This window comes from Suricata suricatta, chromosome 5, assembly GCF_006229205.1.
Source record: "Suricata suricatta isolate VVHF042 chromosome 5, meerkat_22Aug2017_6uvM2_HiC, whole genome shotgun sequence".
Taxonomy (NCBI): Eukaryota; Metazoa; Chordata; class Mammalia; order Carnivora; family Herpestidae; genus Suricata; species Suricata suricatta.
The window spans coordinates 154,130,427-154,142,391 of NC_043704.1; the positions used below are offsets into that span (position 1 = coordinate 154,130,427).

The following is an 11,965-nucleotide window of genomic DNA, read 5'->3' on the forward strand; positions in this document are numbered from 1 at the left end:
TCAAAACCTGCTTCCTCTATCCCCCAGGCCCCGGCCACCCAGCCTGCTGAGACCACCTGACAGCCCCCAGTTCCTCTGGCCAGTTTTTATGCCTGCCCTGTTGTTGTGCGGCTGGACCCCATCACAGGCTCCCCCCCCCCCCCCCCCCCCCCCCCCCCCCCCCCCCCCCCCCCCCCCCCCCCCCCCCCCCCCCCCCCCCCCCCCCCCCCCCCCCCCCCCCCCCCCCCCCCCCCCCCCCCCCCCCCCCCCCGCTTCCCTCCAGGCCCTCCCACCTCTAAAGCCCCGCCCCCACCAGCCCACCCTGCCTCTCGCTCTCCGCACTGCTGTCCATGGTGTCCGTTCCCTGCCTGTGGACTTACCGGGGCTCCCTGCTGCCCACTGGCCTGAGTCAGACTTCGCTAGACCTTGCTAGAGGGGCAACAGCCACCAACGTTACACAGCCTGAACGTGCAACACCGATGGAAGAGGTGTGTGAGCCTGGCACGTGGCAGAACGGTATTTCAAATCAGTAGCCCGCGAAAACCTGGTTAGCAGACCAGTATGGGGAAAAGCAACTACACAAGAGGAAAGCAATGGAGTTTGCTTCTAGCATATAAAGTCTACAAAAACACCAGGATGTATTAAAGAGAGACATCTTTTTTTAAAACCTGTAGAAGTACTAGAAAAAAATACAAACAGATATTGCATATTCTTAGGAGAGGGACGGCCTTTCTGAGAAGTCTAGAATCTGGAGAGAAAATGATTGACAGATTGGACAAAACTTTTCCCCCAACATTATTTACTTGTTTATTCATTCAATTTTTTCTTAATTTATTTACTCTCAAGTTAGCTAACACACAGGGCACTCTTGCTTCAGGAGTCATTCCCGTGGTTCATCGCCTGTGCAACACCCAGCGTTCATTCCAGCAAGTGCCCCGGCCCCCCAGCAAAGCCCTCTTCACCAACCCTCCGTCCCTCCGTTTGTTCTCTGTATTTAAGAGTCCCTTATGGTTTGCCTCTTCTGTTTTTACCTTATTTTTCCTTCCTTCTCCTATGTTCATCTGTTAAGTTTCTCCAATTCCACATATGCGTGAAATCACATATGGTAAGTCGCTCTCTGACTTGCTTCGTTTAGCATAATACTCTCTAGTCCCAGCAACTGCCCCACTAGGAACTTATCCGAAGGACGCAGGCGCGCTGATCTGAAGGGGCACGTGCTCCCAGGGCGTATGGCGGTGCCATCAGCAACAGCCCATTTACGGAAAGAGCCCGAATGTCCCTCAACTGATGAATGGGTCAAGGGGATGTGGTTTATCTGTACCAGGGATACTGCTTGGCAGCGAGGAAGGATGGAATCTGGCCACAACGTGGATGCAAACTGGTGCGGCCACTCTGGAAAAGGACGGAGGTTCCTCAAATGATTAAAATTAGATTTACCAACTTTATTTTTTAAAGTTTATACTGAGAGAAGGTGTGCACACATGTGCACATGAGCAGGGGATGGGGAGAGAGAGGGGGGGGGGGAGAGAGAGAGAGAGAGAGAGAGAGAGAGAGAGAGAGAGAGGGAGAGGGAGAGAGAGAAGGGAATCCCACGCAGGCTCCATGCAGAGCCTGACAGGGGGCTTGAGCCCATGAACTGTGAGATCATGACCTGAGCTGAAATCAAGAGTTGGACTCTCCCCCAGAGCTACTCAGGGGCCCCGACAAATACAAATGTTTGACGTCAGTACAATAAAGACGCCGTAAGCAAATTCAGACTGATAAAAAAATTACAAGGTGTGTAAGTAAGAGATCAGAACTTAGTTCTGAAACCATGTTATAAGATCCTAAAAATCTGTTAAACAAAAATAAGAAAAACCAGAACAACGGGCCAAGAACATAAACAGGCCATTTCTGGAAGAACACAAATGGCCAGTATTCGAACACTAAACTGCACTCATAATCAGGTAAAGGGACAAGAAACAAAATGAGGTGTCCTTTCTTGTGACAGAAACCATACCAGCCGGTGGGAGACTTGAGGAACAATGACCACAACCAGGGCGATCAGCCGGCAAAGTCTCCCAGAGCACAAAGTGCCAGAACGTACCCAAATTCACCTTTGGGATGGCTTTGGCCCCAGCGATCCCTCCACATTTCTCTTCTGCGGAAATGTGCCCGTGTGCACACAGTGCCACGTGGGGGCCTCTGGCCCAATGCCACCGGCGAGGCTCACACCTGCCAGCAGCGACCGAGTCTCCGAGGAGGCAGGGAGGCCGGGAGGCCAGGTAACAGGTGAGGCTGGAGAGACAGGAAACCCCAGCGACCGTGTGGAGGTTGGATTTTACTGTCAGTGTGATGGCAATACACCAGAAAGCTCTGAGCAAAGGAGCACTGCCATCTTTGTCTCATTTTAGGAGGTGCTGTGGCTGCCATGCAGGGGCGAGGGGGCACAGGCGGCACTTTGGTGGGCCAGGGACAAGCCCTCGGGGCCCTGGGTCTGCGGGGTGGCGACAGAGAGAACAGGAGGCGCCCTGGGCAGGTTCTGGGAGCCCAGGAAGTCCTGCCTCATGGGTTGGGTGCAGGACAGGAAGTAAGAGGGGATTTTCTCGCTTTGGCCTGAGCAGCAAGGACGGTCGGTAGAACTCTGTGCAGGTGGTCCTGAGAGTCCCCTGGAAGTGACGGCAAGTAGACAGAGTAGGGATCAGAGGGGAAGGGCCACAGGGTCGAGAGGGACACAGCACAGGGTTATTGGTCTGAGGGTGAAAGGCAGTAACATCTCTGACTTTCTTACCTCTTCCATTTTGCTTTCTGAATTAGATGCTACATTGCTGACTATTTTCTGAATTTAAATGGCAGTTGCAGGGGCTCCCGGGTGGCTCAGCTGGTTGAGCGTCTGACTCTTGATTTCATCTCAGGTCGTGATCTCATGGTTTGTGAGACTGAGCCCTGCATCAGGTCTGCGCTGCAGTGCGGTGCCTGCTTGGGATTCTCTTTCTCCCTCTATCTCTGCCCTTCCCTCCTCACGTGCACATATGCACGTGCTCTCTCTCCCTCTAAATAAATAAAATAAACATCAAGATAGACAGACAGACAGCAGTTGCAGAAATGAGGGTGGAAAGCCTTGCTCTTGACCAGAAAGCTCTGGACACTGGTGGCTGTCCCGTCCTGCAGCTCTCTGCTGTCCTAGAGAGAGAGAATCATCAGAGAGCCAGGCTCGTGGGCCAGACAGTTTGGATTTAATCTACCATGCGATGGGAAGCCACAGAGTCAGAATGACAGGGTTTGATTTTTTTTTTTAACTTTTTTATGTTTGTTTATTTTTGAGAGACAGACAGCAAGTGGGGGAAGGACAGAGAGACAGTGAGAGACAGAGAGCAAGATGGGGAGAGGAGGAAAGAGAGGAAGACACAGACTCTGAAGCAGGCTCCAGGCTCTGAGCTGTCAGCACTGAGCCCAACGCAGGGCTCGAACCCACAGACCGTGAGATCGTGACCTGAGCTGAAGTTGGATGCTCAACCACGGGGGCCCCCCAGGTGCCGCTGATAGGGTCTGATGGAAAGATTTCTCGGGCTGGCGTGCAGAGGACACAGGGTGGGGGCTGGGAACAGATGCAGACAGAGGTCACGGAAATGTTCGGCCAGGGAGGCCACGGTCACACAGCGCCGTGCATGTGGTAAATACCCCTGGGCTGTTTGCTTCGGTGCGGTCAAAATAGGGGCACCTGGGGGGCTCATTCAGCTCAACATTGACTCTTGATTTCGGCTCAGGTCACAACGTCACAGTTCAGTTAGTGGGACTGAGCCCAGCGTCAGGCTCTACACTGACAGCACAGAGCCTGCTGGGGATTTTCTCCCTCCCCCTCTCTCTGCCCCTCCTCCCGCTCACGCTCTCTCTCTCTCAAAATAAACTTTTAAAGGATGGTCAAAATGGTCAATTTGATGTTATGTATATTTTACTACCAAAAAAAAAAAAAAGCATCTCCAGGTGATGACCATAGATTTTCCAGGAGGGTGACGTTGCAGGGAGGGGGGGTGCTCAAGCGGTCACATCTGGGATACGCTTGGGAGGTTAAAAGATGAATTCTAACATAACGGTTCTCTGTCGTCTGGGCCTGAGGACCGCAAGATGACTGGGCCACTTACAGGACGGGCATGGAACTGTGCACACGGCTCGCGATCAAAATGATGCTGGAGAAACGAGGGGCTGGTGGGAAGGGGAAACCCGAAGTCGGGAAGCATCACTTAAGAACAGTCCCGAAAGGCGTACCACCAGCCAGAGAGCCCAGCACAACTACACAGACACGCAAGTGTCCAGTCCGCGGTCCTTCAGGATCCGGGCAAGGAGCCGGCTGAGCTGTGTGCAGAATCCTGAGCTCTCCACCCAGGAGACAGGAATGATGGGAGGTGATGCCTGACACATCCTCCTCGCTGCCAGCAACTAGACGCAAACTTGATTGAGCACCGCCCCCCCACCCCCCCATCAATTCCTTCCATGGCCATCAGAGTCGAGCGGATCCTTAGAGAAACGGTCCCAAATAGGTGTGGCCTCCAAATGAGCCCGCCCATCCCCCCCAGTGCCCTCTGGCTGGCAGGTGCCCCCACCGGTTTTGGCAAGCGTCCCTGGACGTGACCGGAGGCGTCAGAAGGCCATCTCCAGACGCTCCCGAGAGCACGGCCGGCCAGGAAAGGAGCCCCAGCCCGAGCGGCAGCGCCCAGCCGCCGACACCCACCTCGGTGAAGAAGCCTGCTATGCCAGCCTGGCAGGAGCCGTGTTCTTCTCCGTACTTCTTCTTGTACTCTGCGGGGGGAGAGCAAACCACAGCCCGTCAGTCTGTGCCAGTCGTGTGCGGGCAGCCGAGGGGCGCTGCCACGGGCCAGGCCTGGGGACGCCTCCCAGACCAGGGTGTGGAGGGAAGTCTCAGGAATGCACCCGACCTCAGAAATCCCGGCTTTGGGGCCGTGGGGCCGTGAGGCTGCCAAGTGCCCTGGCAGACTCCTTCCCGCGCCCAGGGAGACGGGGCAGCAGCCACGGATATTAAGTGGGAGGCTGGTGACGATTATTTCATTTTCTTGAGCCCCAGGAGGAAAAGGAGCTGAAAACATGACCCAGAAACGGGATGATGGGGCCATCCCTGTGTGGAGTCCCCTGGAAGCCAACCAAGCCTGCTACCGTGACACTCCGCGGAGCTGCAGGCCACAGGATTTCTGCCTTCCAACCAGAAGCCAGCCATCGGAGCCTGGGGCTCAGGAAGAGGGGCCCCACTCGGCTGCACGGTCACTGATGGTTTGCACTGACGCTCCACACGGACTCCTCTGGCTTCGTGAAATGGGGAGTTCTCTCCAGCTCAGAATAAACGCAAGTGGGTAAGTTCTTTTCCTCTACCGTTCCCGACACTCTGACCCGGCAAGGGGGCATTCTGTTGCTGCCGTTTTGTTTTTAAGTTGGAAGGAAGATGTTTTTGCATGTTCTAGGCGCTATTAGCTGCTTTCACTCATGTCGTTTTTTTGATCTCTTATCCCGGGGAGCCCCTCCTGCCATCTGTTAACGGGTAGAACTCCTGAGGCTCAGAGAAGGTGGGTGAATCGCCCAAGGTCACACAGCTAGTGAAGGGCAAAGCCAAGAGTCACATTCGCTCACCTGTGTGGCTAAACAAAGGTTCTGCAGAACGAGTGCTTACACAAAACCCAGAAAGTGACCAGCCGGCTGAAACAATTACCTGGTAAAGACACGGAGACAGAGACATTCTGCCCGGGTGACTCTAATTAACTACACATCAAACGGACAAGGCCGGAGACAGGTTCACGGCTGCCTGCCCCTGGGCACCTGCAGGCCCCGGCCACCGGACAGAATAACCCAGTGATCCCCATGTCACCTCAGGGCGCTTGGCACATCTCTGCTACCATTAAAGGCAATATACTTAATTTTGAAGCAAAATAAATAATACAGGGGAACAATGAAGCTATGATTGCAACACAATGCCGCTTCCGGCAGCTCCCACATGCACTTGAGGAGAAGGGGAAAAGGGCCCTGGGGAAATATACACAGTAATTCGGTTTCTAACAACACTCACCACAGAGCCTGGTAACATTTTCCAGTTAGCGGCCATTAACCGACTGCTAAATTACAACGGAATGTCAATTGAGTTACTCCTCTTCCTTAAGAGGCTAAATCAGTTCCTCCTGCCTCGTTCTGTTATTGCAAGGAGAACTCACAGGCCTGCCGGAAAGCAACTCAGGGACAAAGGATCTCGCCTGTTCTCTGCAAAAATCTTGCACCAGGGCTGCGAGTGGGGCTGATGCAAAGTCATAAAGAGATCACGCATCAAACTGTCTGACAGCGAGAAAGAAAAGAAATTAATGCAGAATCCTACATCAAATACCATAATGGCAGGAAGGGTCCACATGTCGCACCCCGAACAGTTACATTCACTCTGCAAGGTCCGGCAAAAAGCACATCCACCCCACTGCCTCGAGGGGCTAGGCAGCCGAGTGTACCTCTCCAACAAATGGACCAAAGAAAATTCAGACCCCACCAGCTGAAGGAAGGGACAGCCCAGGACACAGCAGTTCAGCCTCATAAATGTACAACAGGAGTAAGATTTATGCAGGAATCTCTCACGTTTTAAAGAAAATGGCCTCAAGGTCTCCTCTGTAACAAGGACTCCAAAAATAGCAGATATGAAAACGTGTCTTTCTCCCCCTCATCCCCAAACTGTGCCGGCCAGCTCTCTGCCAGGAGCAGGACGCGGGGCCCCTGAGGGACCCACGAGAAAGTCCCGAAGGCCCCCTGCCTCAGCCAGCACTGAGGCACCTTAGAGGCCAGCCCCGGGCTCCCCAAGCTGGGACCGCAACATCAGAGGTCTGAGGGCAGGGACACAGAAAACAGGCACCATCCCACTGGCTCTGACTTTCGGAGACCCAAGGGTCCTGCCTTCTTGGGATGCTCCGGAACAAGGGATCAAACCTCGTGGGGCTCCTGACTAGTACCCAGAACGCTGACCCCCCCCCCAGAAACTTCCGTGACTCTGATTAACCCCTTCAACTTGGAACGCGGTCCAGTCCTAACGTTCCCACCCCACCCCATCCCAGCACACATCCTCTGGCGGGAGGGGAAGGCAGTCACGACAGCTCAGTCCAGGAAGGATCAATTGTGTGACTGCATCAGATACTTGCGTATTCTGAGCCGTCCGCAGCCTTCCAGAACTCCTGCTCAGAACAGCCTCTCTGTCCGGGAGACACAGCAGGTCATCTGTAAGTCATCCCCTCTCCCCACCACGGCATCTGTTTGTCCAGCACAGCTGATTCAACAGCAAGAGGAATTCATTCACCTCACTGTTCCCAGTCACCAGCACGTGCCAGCGCCAGAATGCCCAGGGAAGGGCTGTGCGCACGTTGCTCTGCGCATGGCCCCAAGGCCCAGGTGGAAACGTAAGACGATCGAGCACATTCCTCCAGCCACCGAGCACCCGAACTCTCCAACCTGCGTGCTTTGGACCTTTGTCGCCACCGCTCTGCCAACTCTGACTTCCGCCTTCCAATCCAGTCAGGCTCCCTGACCACCTACCCCAGCCTTGCTTGAAAAGGAAACGGAAGGCAGATCAGAGAGGGAAAAAGTGCTGGTTTCCAAGTGTTCACAACCCACAACTCAGTACATGGAGCTTACGCTAACGACCTCTAGTTCATTCAAGAACTCAGCTGGGTCGGATCCCTCCCTGCGCGCCTCCCAGGTGCTGGCGGCACAAAACCAACCCACGGAGAGGTCGGGATTTACACGCAGCGTGACAGCTCATTCCTTCCGGTCCCTCCTCCTCGTGAGAAAGGTTCTGCTCTCAAAGAGAGTCTGTGCAACGCACCAAGTTTACAATTATCCTTCCCGTAGCTCCTGGACCAAGCCACGAAATAGAGAAAAAAAAACAGCTTTCTAGTCTTAAATCCTCTCTGAATTGTAGCTCAATTTCTGAGTGAATACCAAGTAACTAATTATTAAGCTTCAATTTAGAGGACAGTGAATTCGGGCAGACAGATCTCTCCGAGTGAGAGGACAGCTCAGCATGTAAAGCTGAAAACAGAAAACTATCCCCAGTTGCAAGGGACCACATTCTAAATGGGAAAAAAAAAAGTAAATAACCCAAAGAGTTAGGTTAGAGAGGAAGGGGAACCACGTGATCAAAATAATTAACAGCGAGGGGCGCCCGGGTGGCTCAGTTGAGCATCAGAGTTCAGGTCAGTTCAGCTGGCACTTCGTGGGTGTGAGCCCGAATCAGGCTCTGTGCTGACATCTCGGAGCCTGGAGCTGCTTCAGATTCTGTGTCTCCATCTCTGTCCGCCCCTCCCCGACTCGTGTGTGTGTGTGTGTGTGTGTGTGCGCGAGTGCTCTCTCTCTCTCAAACATAAACAAGCATTAAAAAAAATTTGTTTAGGGACTCCTGAGTGGCTCAGTCAAACATCTGACTTCAGTTCAGGTCATGATCTTGCGGTTTGTGGGTTCGAGCCCCGCGTCGGGCTCTGTGCTGACAGCTCAGAGCCTGGAGCCTGCTTCGGATTCTGTGTCTCCCTCTCTCTGCCCTGTCCCCATTCATGCTCTGTCTCTCTCTGTATCAATAATAAATAAACAATTTTTTTAAATTTTTGTTTAAATCTTCAACAAATAAGCAGTGGTGGGCATTATAAGGAAAACTGCAGAAAGCCAAGAACTTACAATTACGTGAGAGAAGCATTAGGAGGGAAGAGATCTTCAGGGCATGTCTGTCATTCGAATCCTCGCCATTTGTTTTACAGATGGAGCCACTATTGCTCAGAGAGAGCAAGGAGGCTACTCCAAGGCGCACAGCAATTAGGCCGCCTCGGGGTGAAGGGGCAGGGCTCCTGGGTGCCCACTCCACGTGCCTCACAGCGCACATCTGCAGGGATGGCCTTCGGTTTTTTGTTAATGTTTTCTACTGATGGATGAATGTAGACATGAAATGTGCTTTTCCTCCCGTGGAATACGGAGTCTGAGGGAAGGAAATTCTGACACACGCGACAATATGGATGGGCGCTGAGAGACAGAGCCGCAGGGGCGGCGGTGGGGAGGGTGGAGGAGGGGAGGGACAGTTGTCCCGGGGACAGAGCTTCCGTTAGGGACGCTGACGAACTTCTTGAAGTGGACGGCAGTGTCTGCGCAGTGTGAATGTATGCAACACCGGAACGGCACACTGAGAAATGGTTATGATGGCAAATGTCATGTTTTGTATTTTTTACAAAAAATTTTAGAAAGATTTCGATGTTTTGTAGCCTTTAGACAATTCCTTCCACACCCAGAATCTAGCACCAATTTTGCCAATTCTTTACTTCAGAAGCAGCAGCAAGCAACTTCACAGGCACAAAATAACATCCTGCGTCCAGCTCGCTGCGCGCTATGGACAGCATGTTCGTGTCACCCGGAATTCACATGTTACACTGTAATCCGGGACGCGATGGTATCAGGCAGCGGGGCCTCGGGAGGGCAGAGCCCCCACAGATGGGCTTCGTGCCCTCGCGGGAGTCTTGAGAGACCTCAAGGAGTTGACCTCTCTCCGCTCTCCACCATGTGAGGACCCTGGATTGGCCAGGGCCTTGATCTTGGACTTCCAGCCTCCAGAGCCGTGAGCTATGGGTGTCTGTGGTTTGCAGCTGCTCCGTCTGTGACATTGTCCTCACAGTGGCCCGAAACACCCAGGACAATGCACGTTGTGTCCTCTGTCATTCCCCTAAAACAAGTGCCCCTGGACATGGGACAGTCACCCGTCAGCGAGATCCCACCCAGCTCCTAGCGGAACAGAAATCACACGATGAACAAAACTAACAGACTCATGCCATAACCACCCCGACACTGCACAAACCACTGTTCAGACGGGATGCCAGACGCTTACAGTAAGGAAAGATCTAGGACGTAGAGCAGACAGGCCTCCCGGTAAAACGTCACCAGGCTGAGGGGCCCCACCTGCCCCCCGCACCTGCTGGAACTCGGCTACAGTTTGCGTCCACAATCACACCCGCGACCCAGCTTGAGAAGCCTCCAGCGGTGTCCTGATGATTCAGGACGAAATCAGGACAGAACGGGGGCTCCGCGGAGCGACGGGCCACGGCACCCCAGTAGTCACCAGGAAGACAACCTCCCAACCGCACAGGTGGGACCAAGAAATCCGCTCTAAACCTAAAAGCCGACAACCCTTTCTCTGCTTAATGAGCCCGTGCCTTCACCACCCCCCCCAAGCCTGTCTCCTCACCTGCACAGCGGGGTAAGAACACCCACCCCCATGGGGCGCCTGGGTGGCTCAGTCGGTTAAGCCTCCAGCTTCGGCTCAGGTCAGATCTCACGTTTGTGGGTTCGAGCCCCGTGTCAGGCTCTGTGCTGACAGCTAGCTCAGAGCCTGGAGCCTGCTTCCAGTTCTGTGTCTCCTTCTCTCTCTGCCCCTCCCCCTCTCGTGCTCTGTCTCTCTCTGTACCAAAAATAAATAAACCATTAAAAAAATTAAAAAAAAAAAAAGAACACCCACCCCCAGAGCGAGGTCACTGCTCAGTAGGGTCTCAAACGTTAAGTACCCAACCCAACACCTGGCAGCAGGTAGGTGACTCTGAAACTGCCTGAGGGGAAACAGGCCAGGATGCCCATCGCACAGACTGCAGTTCGAGGCGAGGGATTCCTAACACGTGGACCCCATAAGGAAAATACTGGACGATGAGGTGTGAACAGTCGATCAGTCCACAGTGCATGGAAACGCGTCTGGAATACAGAAGATATTTGTGCCCGTGATAAAATTCCTGGCACCAAAATGAAATCTTGATGGGGTTCTCTGAGCCCCAAGGGCCACTGCCACAGAGCTGGCCTCCTATTGTGACCCTGGCTTCTCCCTCCAGCCACCCCCTTCTCTCCCAGCCGCAGGGTCCCCCTCGCCTTCACTGGCTATAACACAGAACTCCATCTGTTTTTAAATTTGCTGCATTTACTTAAATGAGATAATGTTTATGAAAGCTGTTTAGAAACCATAAAATCCTATGTAAATGTAGAGTTCTTTATTTAATAAAAATTTATGGGGCTTGTTCTTAAATTTTTAAATGGAGTAACTTAGCCTTTTACAATTCTCTCCAAAACAAAAACACAACAAAATAAGACAAAACCTCAACTTCTTTTCATTTGTAAATGGGCCTTGATTGATTTCTATCCTCTGTAGAGTCGGCATTGAACCTTAGACCGGAAACTTCACATCTGAATGCGTGATCTATTTCCTTCCCTAGAAATAAGCACCGTCCTGAGAGGTGCCAGAGCCGAGTGGGGATGAAAGACCAGCTGCCCTGGACAACAGACACAGAAAGTGGCCCCGAAATCCACGGACTCCCGGGGACAATTTTAAAGCACAGTAAAATTTGATAAATTCAGACCCTAACAGTTCCCAGCTCGAGGAGATTTAAACATGGCATGAATGAAACTTGAGATCGTTCTACAAAGAAAGGGCAGAGGAGAACTCACAAGCAAATAAATCGTACAAAGAGGATCTTTAAAGATATTTAAGAAATTATAATCTTTTCATAGTGTCTTCAAATCATTGTTTCATATGCAACTTTCTACACCCTTCATGATCTATTCATTAAAGCAGGATCAGCTAGAGACCTTCTCGGAAGGTTTAAGGACACTTTAACGGCACTTAATTTGAAAATTAACTTAAGTGAACTTAGTGTTCACTCTGAGCTACGAACTACAGCAGGCACCTTATCTATCTATTAACACCTCTATAGTAGGGATTAATCTCCCCCTTTTTACAGATGAGGCCCCTGAGGCTCAAAGGGTCTACCCAAAGTCACCCAGACAAAGTAGGAGCTGTGGGTTCCAACGCAGGAACAAGTGAGCAGTAAATCACTCTGAAATTGGGTCTGGTATTCAATGTCGCTCTGCCTGCACTTTTTTTATCAGTATTTTAACTGGACTGCTTTTCGTCAATTTAGCAGAGCGGCTCCCCGGGTTTTCCGTATTAGCGAGGCTTTCCTGTCAC

General features: G+C 52.5%; 1 protein-coding gene across 1 annotated transcript in view; it reads right to left on the reverse strand.

The window, feature by feature from the left end:
• Nucleotides 1-11,965, reverse strand: part of ITGA9 (integrin subunit alpha 9) — a gene marked incomplete at its 5' end in the record, with an annotated part of 310,114 nt that overhangs the window by 266,886 nt on the left and 31,263 nt on the right. Inside the window, one exon of the mRNA XM_029938793.1 lies at nt 4,688-4,755. Coding sequence (XP_029794653.1) covers nt 4,688-4,755 — 68 coding nt within the window. The remainder of the gene's footprint in view (nt 1-4,687; nt 4,756-11,965) is intronic.